The sequence below is a fragment of the Sebastes umbrosus genome, chromosome 11 (genome assembly GCF_015220745.1).
Source record: "Sebastes umbrosus isolate fSebUmb1 chromosome 11, fSebUmb1.pri, whole genome shotgun sequence".
NCBI classification, from domain to species: domain Eukaryota; kingdom Metazoa; phylum Chordata; class Actinopteri; order Perciformes; family Sebastidae; genus Sebastes; species Sebastes umbrosus.
The window spans coordinates 28,593,961-28,609,885 of NC_051279.1; the positions used below are offsets into that span (position 1 = coordinate 28,593,961).

At 40.6% G+C, this 15,925-nt stretch overlaps 1 protein-coding gene across 7 annotated transcripts in view; it reads left to right on the forward strand.

Annotated features, from left to right (window-relative positions):
• The window catches only part of spire1b (spire-type actin nucleation factor 1b), a 46,888-nt gene that overhangs the window by 21,262 nt on the left and 9,701 nt on the right, over positions 1-15,925 (forward strand). For 2 of the 7 annotated variants that reach the window (XM_037784655.1, XM_037784661.1), the window contains 9 exons: positions 3,815-3,889; positions 4,247-4,411; positions 5,282-5,368; positions 6,369-6,498; positions 10,240-10,290; positions 12,173-12,336; positions 12,438-12,531; positions 13,377-13,519; positions 14,895-15,107. In XM_037784655.1, the coding sequence (XP_037640583.1) occupies positions 3,815-3,889; positions 4,247-4,411; positions 5,282-5,368; positions 6,369-6,498; positions 10,240-10,290; positions 12,173-12,336; positions 12,438-12,531; positions 13,377-13,519; positions 14,895-15,107 (1,122 nt within the window). Of the gene's footprint in view, positions 1-3,814; positions 3,890-4,246; positions 4,412-5,281; positions 5,369-6,368; positions 6,499-7,111; positions 7,154-10,239; positions 10,291-12,172; positions 12,337-12,437; positions 12,532-13,376; positions 13,520-14,894; positions 15,108-15,925 lie in introns of all 7 variants that reach the window. The other 5 variants (XM_037784656.1, XM_037784659.1, XM_037784657.1 and 2 more) reach the window with 5 other exon arrangements.

A 15,925-nucleotide genomic window follows, 5' to 3' on the forward strand; every position in this document is an offset into this window, starting at 1 on the left:
CACCACTACCAGCCATGGCTGCCAAAGAGTCGCTTTGTCTCCTCACAAAGAGGCCTCCCGCTGCTTGAGATTCACAGAAAAGCAGCCGAATCAGCGGTGATTCACAGAAACAACTCTGGCTCCTATTTGCTCACGGATAAGTGCTTCTTGTCAGCGGTTGAGGGCTGAAAAAACGAATAACAACTAGAGCTAGAGACAAGAAAAAATGAGGTTGTTGATGCAGTTGGTAATTGCCCTAATTATTCACATGGACGTTTTGTCCACACAAGGGTTGCTGTGCTGCTGTTTGAATTAAAACGCTGTCCCCCATCAATTGCAGAGAGCACTGCTTCGTCAAACCTTTTGAAATGGAAATATGTGGCTTTGATGTGATTTCATGACGCATACCAACGAGATAATGGTGTTTAAAAGCAAGTGAACTGATCTCTCTTTATGCTCTTCGCTGGCTAGATTAGCAGTGTTTTAATTGGATGGGCTGTTGTAAGCCATTAAGCACTTCGACATTACACTGAAGAACTGTAGCCTGTACACTGTAGGCATGCAGAGTTATGCATTATGTTGTGAGTGATATTATGTAACTGCTACATTGAGCCTACAGTCCAGTAGAAGCAGCTGTGGCAGGATGATGGTGAATTGTGATTTCCCCGGTGGGTTGAGGTCTTAACCTCTTTTACCCAACAAACCCGGTACCGGGTTCGGCAGAGCTGTATGTTAAGACACTGCTTCTAAAAATGTCTTTTTTTCAAATTGTTTCTAAAAGAGGAGGCCTTAGCTCTACTAATCCAAGTGGCCAAATGGAGAGTCCGCCTGGTCCTATCCTTACTAAAAACCTTTGTAAAATCTATGTGCTTTGTCTTATTTATATCTGCTTTGGCACAGTTGTAGTCAATGAGTCTCTGAATTAATTCAGAGGCATCTCTGTGCATGGCATCATTGCTATAATGGTGTTATCCACTGTCTAATCTAGAAAATACTTTAGAAGAGGATAAAAAAAGTAAATTTTTCCTTTGGTTCATCACAATTTACTCAGGCATAGTAACAGCCACAATGTTACTGACACTGCGGATGAATTCTCTTGAGGTCTTACCTATCCATATAGACCAAGATCATGCATATAGACCTGGTAGTTGTGGAGCTATTCTTGATTTATTTAGGGTATGTCTGTCCAGGCGAACCACACCTTCCAGCACACTAGGGCTGAAGAGGTTATCTCTGCAGTCAGCTAGGCAGACTCCCGAGATTGTCTTATCAAACTCTCCTCTGTTGTGACGTGACATATACAGACGTAGGCAAAATCGTTGGTACCCTTCCGTTAAAGAAAGAAAAACCAACAATGGTCACTGAAATAACTTGAAACTGACAAAAGTAATAATAAATAAAAATTCACTGAAAATTAACTAATGAAAATCAGATATTGTTTTTGAATTATGGTTCAGCAGAATCATTTAAAAAAACAAACTAATGAAACTGGCCCTAGACAAAAATGATGGTACCCTTAACTTAATATTTTGTTGCGCAACCTTTTGAGGCAATCACTGCAATCAAGTGATTTCTGTAACTCTTAATGAGACTTCTGCACCTGTCGACAGGTATGTTGGCCCACTCCTCGTGAGCAAACTGCTCCAGCTGTCTCAGGTTTGAAGGGTGCGTTCTCCAGACTGCATGTTTCAGCTCCTTCCACAGATGTTCGATAGGATTTAGATCAGGGTTCATAGAAGGCCACTTCAGAATAGTCCAATGTTTTGTTCTTAGCCATTCTTGGGTGTTTTTAGCTGTGTTTTGGGTCATTATCCTGTTTGAGGACCCATGACCTGCAACTGAGACCAAGCTTTCTGACACTGGGCAGCACATTTCGCTCCAGAATGCCTTGATAGTCTTGAGATTTCATTGCACCCTGCACAGATTCAAGACACCCTGTGCCAGATGCAACAAAGCAGCCCCATAACATAACCGAGCCTCCTCCATGTTTCACATTAGGTACAGTGTTCTTTTCTTTGGATGCTTAATTTTTGAGTCTGTGAACATAGAGCTGATGTGACTTGCCAAAAAGCTCCAGTTTTGTCTCATCTGTCCAAAGGACATTCTCCCAGAAGCTTTGTGGCTTGTCAATATGCATTTTAGCAAATTCCAGTCTCGCTTTTTTATGATTTGGTGTCCTCCTCGGTTGTCTTCCATTAAGTCCACTTTGGCTCAAACAGTGACGGATGGTGCGATCTGACACTGATGTACCTTGACCTTGGAGTTCACCTCTAATCTCTTTGGAAGTTGTTCTGAGCTCTTTGGTTACCATTCGTATTATCCGTCTCTTCGATTTGTCATCAATTTTCCTCTTGCGGCCACGTCCAGGGAGGTTGGCTACAGTCCCATGGACCTTAAACTTCTGAATAATATGTGCAGCTGTAGTCACAGGAACATCAAGCTGCTTGGAGATGGTCTTATAGCCTTTACCTTTAACATGAAGGTCTATAATGTTCTTTCTGATCTCCTGAGACAACTCTCTCCTTAGCTTTCTGTGGTCCATGTTCAGTGTGGTACACACCATGATACCAAACAGCACAGTAACTACTTTTCACCCTTTAAATAGGCAGACTGACTGATTACAAGTTTGAAGACACCTGTGATGCTATTTACAGGACACACCTTAGTTTAACATGTCCCTATGGTCACATTATTTTACATCTTTTCTAGGGGTACCATCATTTTTGTCCAGGCCAGTTTCATTAGTTTGTTTTTTAAAATGATTCTGTTGAACCAAAATTCAAAAACAATAGCTGTTTTTCATAAGTTAATTTTCAATAAATTTTTATTTATTATTACTTTTGTCAGTTTCAAGTTATTTCAGTGACCATTGTGGGTTTTTCTTTCTTTAACGGAAGGGTACCAACAATTTTGTCCACGTCTGTAACAGTTTCACCATAAACATTAACCAGAGAGAACATTATTTTCTGTCTGCCTACTGCTTTAAAATGCTCACACACACTTTTTGTTACATTTTGTTTCCTCCTCTCTCACTCTCTCTATTACACACACACATTGATGTTGTCCTCTGCTGAACTCTGAAAGCACCAGCAGAGGAATGCAGGTTAGCTCCTTGTTTCCGACCGACAGTCAGTCAGACTGTCAGTGTTTTACAACACTCTAATGGCTTCATGTTGCGCAGGTTCACTCAGGTGTCAGGATGGAGCAGCTGGGCTTTCTGTTCACTGCATGATAACAAGAGACTGTGCCAGGTTTCTTTTTACATCTACCTTACATAAAAAGTGAATTTTAATAAGGTTTTTCTTTTTTTTTGAGGGTGGACTTTTATTCAAGAACATGCTATAGCAGCTCCTTGAGGCTGTAATGCTTATTGTACAAACAAAATGAGCTAAACAAAAAACACTGAGCCCAAATTTGATTCTTAACTGTTGTGGTTGAGTAGCTTAGCATAGCGTATTTACATGATAACATTTGCTGAAATACAAATAGGTCTTTGTGTGACTAATAACTAGGGCTGTCAATTGATAAAAATATCTCATGATTGTCCATAGTTAATCATGATTAATCGCAAATTAATCACACATTTTTTATTTGTTCAAAATGTACCTTAAAGGGAGATTTGTCAAGTATTTAATACTCTTATCAACATGGGAGTGTCTGTATATTAAAACAAATCTTCCACAAGGGTCACACTATGACATCCTAAACTGGAGAAACAGCTGTGACTTTGTTGGTCAACATGTACTGGCACTTCATCCTTCTCTTTTTATTTCCTGATGTCCTTCTGATTTCTTCTTTTATATTCAAACTCTGTCTCTCTCTCTCTTTCCACCAGAACCTCCGTAAGATGGAGGAAAGGTCATCAGAGGACACTGGACGAGACCTGAATGAGCTACAGAACGATGACTGGGTAGGCAACTAGACTCCTGACCTCTGATCTCCAGCCCTCAACTGATCATTTCTCTTGATCAAAGTCTAACTCAGCTAAAGGACAGGGGGAAATCACACCCCCTTTTGGGTTCCACATCAAAGATTCTTCATAACTGCATGTTCACATAAAGAAATCTTTATAGGCAGTGATTAAAGAGCTTCTCAGGAACCATGTTGAGATGGATAGAACCGCTCCCCTTGATGTACCTTCCTTGCTCTGTGTGCACAGAGAGGTCAGAGCACAGATGATTGCTATTGTCCAAATAAATTCACATTCAAAGGGTCATGGTATTTTCTACTTCCCCTTTCTCATGCTGCCCTTTGCTTCCTCCGTCAGGCTCGATTCTGGGTTCAGGTGATGAGGTCCCTGCGTGAAGGAGTCAAGCTGAAGAAGGTGCAGGACCGTCAGTACAACCCTCTGCCCATCGAGTTCCAGCTCACCCCCTACGAGATGCTCATGGACGACATCAAGTCCCAACGCTTTAAACTGCGCAAAGTCATGGTCAGTTTGCTGCACAGTTAGGGACTAATGCCACATGCACGCCCCCTGCTTGCTGCTGTACTATTATTCCAATCCCAAAGGGAAAACACTGTTGTGTGATAGCTGTAGGATGGGGTGATGCTCTTCTGGATACCAGTGTTTTGCTTGACTTTCATTCATTTGGTGATATGAAGGATGTACAGGCATTTTGTTTTGACACATTTGAGGCTGCAATATTTCACCTCAAGTTGTTGGACAGGTCACCACCCAGAAGCACTCACTGTTAACAAAACATCATGGAAATTAGTGCCATGTCATGAACTGCTTGGGATTAATCCCAGCCATACCTGTTATGTTGCAACTATACGCTATTTGGCATCGCTGATAATATTATGGAAACAATTAAATGGTTAATAAATTGGATGTTTAACAGAAAATTAATCACAGACCGTTTTGATGTGGCAAGATGTTGCTACTTTTTTCTGTCTTACATCATTGTCAATTGAACATCTTTGGGTTTTGGACTGTTGGTCGGACAAAGCAAGACATTCAAAGATGTCACGTTCGGGTCTGCGAAGTTGTGATGGACAATTTTTTTTTAATTTATTTTTTACATTTTACAGACTAAACAATTTATCGATTAACCCGAAAAATAATTAAAATTGGCTAATTGATAATGAATGAAATCAATAGCTGCAACCGTCGCTGATAGCTGTTTATGGTCCTGGATTTGGTAGTCTTGCAACAGGCAATGTTACCCCTTATTAGACCCCTTTTTTGTACCTCAGTGTGTAATGTGGTATGAGATCATTCAACTTTTCCATGTCATGAGAAGTAAAGCATCAAGGCATTTCCGTCTTTATGCCTGTGTATATATTTTATCCTATTCAGATTGATGGAGACATCCCACCCAGGTTAAAGAAGAGCGCTCACGAAGTCATCCTGGATTTCATCAGGTCCAGACCGCCTCTCAACCCTGTAAGTACAACTTCAGAGCATGGACTTAAATACCACGACCCATCCTTGTGCAGCCTAGGAAATCCTGCGTTAATTAGACCTGTCTTCAAATGAGAGTCTCAACAAAAAACATTCAGCCAGAACAATGTTTTTCAACCTTTTTAGGTTTGTGACCCCTTAAACAAAGCAATATCTACTTGTGACCCCTTTCAGTTGTGTCATGCGTATAACTGTTGTGACCAGTTCAACCAAAGAATGAATTGTCCATGCCAGTTTTTCCTCATCAAAATTTACTTTGAGTTTGTAGCGTTATTGGTACCAATGGATTCCTTACATTTTCTAGTTTCATATGATGCCAGTATATTCACTCTGGCTTTAGAACAGAGCCCGCTACAACCTAAAAATGGCAAGTTGCGTTAATGCGTTAAAGAAATTAGTGGGGTTTAAACAAATTTTCATTAGCGCGTTATTATCACGTTAACTTTGATAGTCCTAATAACAAGTTCAAAGTTAGCACAACCCATAGAGCCACGATAACCACATTTATAGGAAATACAACAGGTTGAAATAAACTGGAATTTTCCTTTAAAATGTTGTATTTGGCCCAGCAAAAAAAGGAATGTTCTAGACCTCGTTGTTGGATTTACATTAAAACTGAAGTCGGTAACACTGTTTCTACACCATCATATAAAAAGTGTAAGAATTCTGTATTGAAATATAATATATTAAAAACCAGCACAGCCTCTCTGTAAAACATGAATGCTGTAGCTTTCTAATTCAAGTTCCACGGCTCTGTGAACTCAGTGAAATGCTGCGTTCATCAGTTCTCTGTTGATATAAATCTTACTGCAAAACTAGCAGGCGCTGTTTCAGCAGGGCACTCAACTCTGGGTAATGAGTCACAGGAGATATGAGGAGGTGGTGAATGCCCGCTGGCTACAACCCTGTTTGTTTGTGTCAGTTGTTAACTCCACTCTTCTTACTATATTTTACCCGTCATCATCATCAACCTGTGCGTCAGGTGTCAGCTCGTAAGCTGAAGCCACAGACTCAGCCTCCTCCAACACTGCACGAACGGATCTTGGAGGAAATCAAATCAGAGAGGAAACTTCGACCGGTGTCGCCCGGTACGGTCCGCAGGGGACGGCTGGGTAAGGAAACTCGCCACTTCTTTGTCCCACCTCTTGTTATTTGTTGCACAAACACACACACATGCACACTCTCATGCACACAAAAAGCATACTTCAATCTGAAATGTCTTTTTTAAGCTGAAGTATGGAGCTGATGCTTGCACCTGCTGGGACGAATTCAGATGAGAAATGTGCAGTTGCTTTACTTTACTTTACTTTACTTTACTTTAATGCACTATTATTTGTGCCTCTGCCCTAACTTTTCATATTTGTGTTGCAACTAATGCCTATTATTGTTTTGTTGACTACACTGTTTGCAATATAGTGGAAGTTTAACATGCATAGTAATGCTAAGTGTCTGCAATTCCTTTAATACTAACAACGCTAAAACCACTACTGTTTCTGAATGTCAGTAATCTCTCAGCATTGGCTGTGGATTATTTGAAATCCTATTATCTCCCATCATGAAAGTGGTTATACTTCAGTGATCTACAACTAGACTATAAGCGTGCTGCACCCCTGCATGTCTTGCCAAATACGAGCAGATTACATCCTTTAATGTATTAACAGTAAGTCGTTTACCTCCTAATCGCAAGCAATAACTGTCCGATGCCATGACTGTTTCTCGTTGCAGTAATTCGGACACTTAGCATGTCTTTCAATTTTGATGCGTCAGGTAAAGTTGACCTCGCTGCTTATCTGGCTTTTTATCTCTTTCTGTTTCCCCTCCTTGTTGTGGCTGCTCATCTGCTCTCCCAGCCTGCACACACATCAGACATACTGTATCAGCACACCGCACACACATTTCATGTCATGCTTCAGTGGTTGGTGTTGATCGGCTGTGATCGGTGGAGGTGAAACATGATGTGGGACGCTGGTCAGCAGGAGGACACTGATGAGAGCAAACCGATGAGTGACACATTGGCCGGCAGATTGGACACATCACAGTACAAACATACAGCTTAAGCCTGCACGCCTTACTCAAACGGCTATGAAGATCATAGGGAAAAACTTCACTATCTTCAGCCTTTTATATGAAAAATCAGTGCTCAGCGAGGCACAGAACATTCTGAACCCAGACTTCAAGGTGTTGCCTTCAGGTAGACGTTTCAGAGTGCCAATTTGCCGGCTGCACCGGTACAAAAATTAATTAATTCCGTCCTCCATCAAAATATTAAATGGCAACAAGTAGGCCTAGTTTTATATGATATGATTCTATTGATAATAATCTATTATTGATATTTTGTAAATTGATTATTTATTATCTGGTATGATTATACCTGGTTTTAGTATTTGAAACTACTGTCTTTTATTACCCTTTATTATTTTAAAGAATTACTGTCTCACACTCAACATGTGAATTTAAGTACGTTCATACATGAGTGTATCTATGATCTCTGCTCTATGCGTGTATGTACATTGTGACTTTGGTATGTTGTGTGATGTAGTGGCTTGGAGCCCAAGACAAATTTCCCTGCGGGACAATACAGTATGATAAAGTAACGTTACGAGGAACATAGAAAATGTAAATTGGGTCAAATTGAACAACTTAATACTTCATCCACATACTCTTGTCAGCACATTGCTATCGCCAGATTGACGGTGACAACTTTGTTAGGCTTGTTTTCTGTAAGCAGTGTGGCGTTGAAGCATGGTGGAATTAGCATGATAGCTAGCTCACTAGCGTACAGCTGTCTGGTTAGCTCTTGGTCTGGTTCCGCCAGGCTTTGGTTCTGCACTGATTATGGAAAATGAGCCGAACGGTCTTTCCGCCTGGGGACAAGCCACCTAGCTAACTAGTCCGCCAGCTGTCTCCGTGAGCTGTGTTCGTTCTCTTCCCGACAGGCTGCGACCACACACTTCACAGCCCCACTGACGTGTGTTCTGTTGTCACCATAACAACTAACAACAATCGCCATTTTCTTTTGTACTAGTCAAATTACCACAGCAAACAGTTCAATGACCCTTCTACTCCTATTTTATTTCTATCGGTGAAATGCGGCCCATTTGTTTGCAGCATGTGGCTACGTCTTACACATTACACCTTGAAGTAGAAGTGTGCAACCAGCCGTGAAATCGGGGAATGAGAAGGAGCCGCTGAAAGAGTAACTGCCACCTCTGTGTCTCCATGAACCATCAACTTCATACAAAAGAGTCTTTCATGTACTAGGTGACTTTGCAGAATTGAATCAGGGTGCTGCCTCATCCTCTGCACAGCGCTGGTCTCTCAGTAGTGGCATGTGTTCGGCATTAAATGAATATGATCAACTTAATGACACAGTTTTGATTGAGGTGATACGGAAAAACTGCTGAGGCAGGCAAATCCGAATAATGCTGTGCTCCTCTCTCCCTCCTACTGAAGCCGGTGTCTCACACCACGAGCTTTATCACCTCTTGCATACTCGTTAATTCTGTCCGATAATCTGTGTGTGTGTGTGTGTGTGTGTGTGTGTGTGTGTGTGTGTGTGTGTGTGTGTGTGTGTGTACGAACTTCCCTTTATTATGGATCATTCTCATACGGAGTGAGCAGTTTGATTCTCACTTTGCTCTATATTTATGGGGAGATGGTACATACCCACTGACACTTTAATGAACATGATTCATTTAGGTTTTAATCAGGAACAAGAAAATACTGTTTCAAGGAAAAATCCATCTCACAACACGACTATTGGTGATGTATCATGCACTTCTGGGTCCATTTTATTGTCTGGTGGTGGCAACATGGAGATGGTGTGTCCTACTGGGATGTTTATAATGCATCAACAATTTATGGAATAGCCTGATATTTTAGAAAATACTATTATTCTCTTTCTTGCAGAAAGTTAGATGAGAAGATCAACACCACTCTCATGTCTGTGCAGTAAATATGAAGCTAGAGCCAGGAGGTTGTTAGCTTAGCTTAGCATAAAGACTGGAAGCAGGGGGGAGTAGCTAGCCTGGCTCCGTCCAAAGTAATACAAACAGAATTGAAAAAAACACATCAGTGTTTCTACAGTTCTTTTTATGTCCAGATTAAACAAACAAGAAACAACAAGTGAATTAGTTTGCTTTAGAGGTGCTGGTTGGCAGAGCCCCAGTTTCCAGTCTTTATGCTAAGCTAAGCTAATCACCGCCTGGCTTTTAGCTTCATTCTTAACGCAAAGACATGAGAGTGGTAGCGTTCTACTCATTTAATTTTCGTCAAGAAAAACAAATACGTACCATACGTACAAATGCGTACCATAAGGATATTGCCCCAAATCTTGAACTACTCCTCTAAAAACAAAAAAATGATCAGCTTAAACATGAATATTAAATGTTTTGTCTTTTTCTTTAGAATCAAAGAGCAGGGATTTTTTGGTCGAGCCAATATTTTGACATTTAACATCATACAGGAAAACCCCAAAAGTAGCAGAGAGGCCAATGTCACCATAAACAGTTGGCCATAGACCAATAAAACATGCAGCAACAAGACATGGAGAATTTTAATAAAGTTGTTTGGCTGCACACATAACACATATCATATATCCCACACTTTAAATCTATATATATGCTCAAGCAGCCACCTTTGATTGAAAGCAAGACATTGGCATCAGTTGAAAAGCATTTTGAAAATGTAAACAAACCAGGTTGAGGGAGGGTCGGTCCACCACAAAAGCCATATTCAACCACACAATAATGCAATGACTGCATTAATCATGATATATTATTGGGACCTAACAGCACAAACAAATGGTGGAATATTCTTAGAGCTATCCTAATGAAGGAGGTGTCCCCCTCTAGGTTTTGGCAAAACTCGCAGTATGCCACAGGATTTGTTCCGTACTGGACTAGGTAAAGTATGAGCACCGCTGTGGTTTGGAAGGCCTTGTTTACCCTTAACCTCATGGCCTTGTCTGTCTGCCTCCCCGGCTGTAAACTAATATATCCTCTATTTAAATATTTGAAAACTGAAGCCTGGCCAAGACACAGGTGGGGTGTACAATAGTGGCTGGTTTGTTTGTGTTTAGTAAAGTCTAAAGCCTGGTGATGTAGTCTAAAAAACAGTTCTAGTCCAGCAGCAGAAACAGAGCTCCTGTTGAGACGATGAGGATGCTGTTGCCATAAACAAGAGAAGAAACTGAAAGGAGAAAAGAGATTGATACTATCAGCTGCAGTACTCCCTTGTCTCCTCTTCTCACACTCCCTCCCTCCCTCTAAACCCTCTTTTCAGGTTGTTTTTTTTCGCATTCCTAGAAAATAGGGCTGGGACGATCTCCCGATTCGATACTATCACGATACTTGGGTGCCGAATGGCGATTCTACAAGTATTGCGATTTTTAAGTATTGCGATTTGATATTACAATTTATTGCGATTTTTGGTTAACTTTTTTAGCTCTAGACCATGGGAAAAAGTTGAATCATACACTTTTAGAGACTTTTACTTTGGAAAATATCTAAATTATTACAGTAAGAATGTTTGATTTTCAGCATGTATGTAGTCAGAGATGTCCTGAAGTCAAATATAACAGTCATTATTTTTACATTCTTTCCAGCAACCCAAAAATCAAAGAATAAAGATATTTCCATCACAAATTAATGGTATTTTCTTTTTAATTTATGAGGGACATGTAATGTTTTATACTTCTGGTGAATATAATCCAATAAATCTTATTTCCATATATGTATTTTGTATATACAGTTCCCTTTGTTAACACCTTATTTTGAAAACCGGACGTATTCACACATGTATACTTCTGCTGACTTTGTCACGCTAAGTGCGTCTCTAGCTCTCCCGTCAGTTCTCTTTATACATCCATGGTCAGCTCCATCGGGGCCGTTTTAATGCATTTAACATAAATGTCAGTATATGGGTGCTCTAAAGTTGTAGCGTCGGCCCATTTGACCACGTTACCGTGATATGATAACGTTTCCTGTCCGTGACAGAGTTAGCATGCAGCTTTTGCCATGATGTCTAGCTCTGCTTTTTCCTGTAATGTGTGAAACCCAAAGTGTTTCCATACTTATGTAGTGTTTACCACTTTGGATTTAAAATGTGAGGGTGCTGGTCGTGTCCACGCAGACTCTCCACCGTTTTCTACGTTTTGGCTCGCTGCGGTTACTCAGATTACAACAATAAAAGCGGTAACTTCCTTCTACCTCCGTTTAGACTCAAATGAAGCAAATATATTGATTCTGGCATAAAAACATTGATTTAAAAATCGTAAAAAAAAAAAATCGCATACATAGGTGAATCGATTTTTTTTCCCCCCACCCCTAAACCACAGCTAGAGTTAGGCAGCTTGTCAGGTGGTTGATTATCATCAGTTGTTTTCTATCTTTGGACCTAACGACTCCTCTCTCAGTGCAGAATGACCTTGTGGAACTTGATTTCAAGGATTTAGCTCCCCTGAAAATAATAATAAAAAGAGTCATCCATGCTCTGTGTTTAACACCAGCCTGCTCCTCTGCCTCATCTCAGACCAGCTTAACTCACCCATCCTGACCTCTGTAACCTTGGGATGGATCTCAAACCTCAGTCCTCTGTATAGGATTTATTGCATCTTTTCACCTCCCATGTGATTTGAAAACAATCTCTTCCCCCTTTCAGGGGCAGAACAGTGACAGTAGATTAACAAAGGATGCAAGGAATCATATGAGGAATTGTTTTGAGATCCATGTCAAGTGATTTTCCTCCTTTTGTCTGAATAACCCTCTTGTGTGTGGCTCTGTGCAGATGAGTTTAGTCCGTACATGGGCAGGAGGACGTCCAGTACGCTGTCTCTGACCAATGGATCAACATCTCCCAGGGGAGAACCCTCCGGATGTCAGTCTGCACCTCAGAGGAAGAGGCTCCTGAAGGCTCCGAGCCTCTCCGAGCTGGTCAGCTCCGACTCTGACGTCAGTATGCGTTTGTGTGTGTGGGCTGGATTTTTAGAAATTACATCTGGCATGTGCAGGGCAAATAATGATTGAAATGTTTGTATATTCCACACATTCAGGATGAGGTATTTGGGCACAGATCAGCCAGCAGCTCCAGTGTGGCTACATCCATGATGGATGATACATCCCCAGAGTGTGCTCTGGGGAAGAAAAGTGAGTCAGGAATTATTTCTACATCCCTGTCACAGCTCAGTCGCCTCCTCGGCTACACCATACACTGACAGTGATCAATGAGTTTCAACTTTACAGCCTTGCCAGTCATGTTTTCTAAGATATTTTCCTTTTTTTGTTGCTGTTTATAATCAGAAGTTCTCCTTAACCCTCTGAGACCCGCAACAGACCCGTTTTTTTTTGTCTTTTTTAGGGGGGTACAGGGAGTCTTCAGGGGGAAATAGCTGGTCAGCAGTATATGTCACATAGAAGTGGTGTACATCATCTGAAAGCTGGGAACCTGAAGATTAATTTGAGATACCGCTCAGCACTGTGTGTCAAGTTGTTCTAGTCCTAAATCTTTTTATACTATTTATACTGCACGCAAAGAAACTGCATGGTTTTTCAGTTTATCATAACTTGATTATGACTTGTTCCAAACTGCATGTGATTATCATAAAGTGGGCATGTCTGTAAAGGGGAGACTCGTGGGTACCCGTAGAACCCACGGTCAGTCGCATATCTTGAGGTCCGAGGTCAAGGGACCCCTTTTGAAAATGACCATGCCAGTTTTTCCTCGCCAAAATTTAGCCCACATTTGGAACTTTATTTATCCTCCTTCCCGACAACCTAGCATGACTGCTAGCATGGTTGGTACTAATGGATTTTTCTAGTTTCATATAATATCTGTACGTCCGCTCTAGCTCTAAAACTGAACATCCTACAGCCTCTGAAAGACAGTAAAGTCTGTCGGGATAGCAGGGTCTCAGAGGGTTATCCAGTCAATGGAATATTTCCAGTTAAGCTGCCTCCTTTTCTCTTACCTCTCTTTCCTCTGTGAACACCAGCTCCCCCCATGTTCCTGCCCATCTCCTCTACACCCCAGCCAGAGAGGCGTCAGACCCCCCATAGGAGACACTCCATCGAGAAGGAGACCCCGACCAACGTCCGACTGTTTCAGCCGCCCTCCAAAAAAAGCTCCAAGTCTCTGGTGACTGTATAAACTCAGTAGATTTTTTTTAATGGCTTATTATTATTATTTTTTTGATTTATGGAGTTGACTCTTATATGTCAACGAAATGAAACAAGAATTTTGAACCTGGCTTTATCCAATGTTCAGATTTCTGTTCTGGAAATATATGCATATATATATATATATATATATATATATATATATATATATATATATATATATATATATATATATATATATATATATGCATATATATTAGCACATATTTAATAAGATAATGTCTCATCATGTCGCATATTTAAACATAACATTTTCAGAATGTAATACAAAAAAGAATTGCCTTAATGTGAGTAATCAACTGGGGAAGTTTCATGGTGATATCTAGTAGTTAAATATCTATTATTTATTCATCTCCACTTAAAACTGTTCATAAGAGCAATTAATTAACAAACAACAAATAGAAAATAGCAGTGGTAATCTGACAAAATAGTATAATGTGACAGTATTCATGGTTTGTGTACAGTATGTTTACATTATTAACTTATTATTAGCATTTCTTATTACATTCGTGAGCTGGATACGATGTCATTTTGTTCTGCTGTGCACTTGCCCTGTGAATAGTATGAATGACAACAAAGTTAATCTTGACCTATTAGAGCATATTACTGTGGGCTCTCTGAGGACAGTGTAGCCTGGCAGAGTTTTAACCCAGCCCCAGCCACAGATCCTGTCCAGTAACTCAATAAGGGAGACAAAAAGATGGACAAATGGAGCAAGCATCTTTACAGAGAAGCAAATGAGAAGGGACTGAAACTAAACACTCACTGTCATCTTCTCTTATCCTTTTATTTGCGTGATGTGTGTCTTTCTGGATTTCTTCCCTCTCCTTTTTCTATCACCAAATCTACTGTGTATGCTCACATCATGTGAACCCGATTCGACCGTTATCAGGCCATTAAATAGGCGTTATCCGTCGCTGTAAGCACCATAGATGTGGGTCAACAGGGGGCTACTACGTTGTGAAAGTGAAAATTAAAAGCAACACGTTCTAACACGTAAAACTGAATGAAACGTTATGTTATGAACACAAAAGAAGGCATCTTCAGGTTTAGGCAAAAAAAACTACAACTTCTTTAGGTTTAGGCAACAAAACTAGTTATGTTTAGGGAAAAACATTGTGTTTTAGAGGTCGCTGTTGTGTTCTTTTATACCTTCTTTCGGTGATCTACCATATGAATAAATGATAAAAACCTACCAGTGGGTGTAGTAGGCCCCCATTGACCCACATCTTTGGTGCTTATAGTGACATAATAATAACATAATGCCTATTTAATGGCCTGGCAACAGTCTAATTGGCTACATCATCTCCTGATGTGACTTCATCGAACTGCAGGAACCTCCTTACGTTCAGGTTGGGATGATATCTTCATATCGTCCCTGGATCCCCCCCTTCCTCCTCCTCCTTCTCCTCCACCTCCGCCCTTCTCCCTCCACTCTCCACTCTTTGCAGAGCTCCAACTCTATCGAGGCATTTACATTGGGGTTGATGAAGGCAGCTTTTGCTCTGTGCAAGGGCGTTTACATCAGAAGAAGAGAGTCGGCCAAGGTTTGCCAGTCTGCCTCAGTCTGTCCTGGCATAATAACTGTAGCTGCCCATCCTCTCCTAACGCTTCCTGCTTCACTAGATGTCATTCACCTGTAGAGCAGGCTGCTCTCATTATAGGCTGAGGACAAACATATCACATGTGAACAATATCATTTTTTTAATAATCATTCACATTCACAATCATTCAATCATTCACATTCACATCTAAAATTCATTTAAATCTGCTCTACAAAAAAATTGTTTGCTGGTGGTGGGATGCCTTTCTAATAAAGTATCTTCCATATTTTGGTTTATTTTAGGCACTATAGATCTAAAGACACTGTTTAGGCTGCTTCTTTCACACATCTCTGAAGATATAAAAAAAATATTAGAAGTTGTCTGATGCCTCCTTCCTCCTTGCCTCTGGTTCAGTTACAAAGCAGCATGTAGACGCAGGAGGATCAGCAGGAATCATAGTGCATTAACTTGTACTACAGCAGTCAGTCAGCGACTCACGATGTGTGACTGTTAAAGAGGCTTTCAACAGGACGCCACGACCAGCAGACAAACATCAATAACTTTAGTGTCTTTTCAACCCAACATGAACTGAACCACTTCAGAATAATGATCAATATCACCACAGCACACTGGATGTTACTGTAATATAAAACCATAAAACACACACAAACACAACTGATACAGCAAAAGCTTTATTTCACACAGACTGTTTCTCTGCACCATTTGTTACATTTCGTGCCAATTTAATTAGAGCTAAACTGACAAATCAGACCAGCCGGTATCGAGTACATGTTGGCTCTGCACCATCCACCACGCCTGCA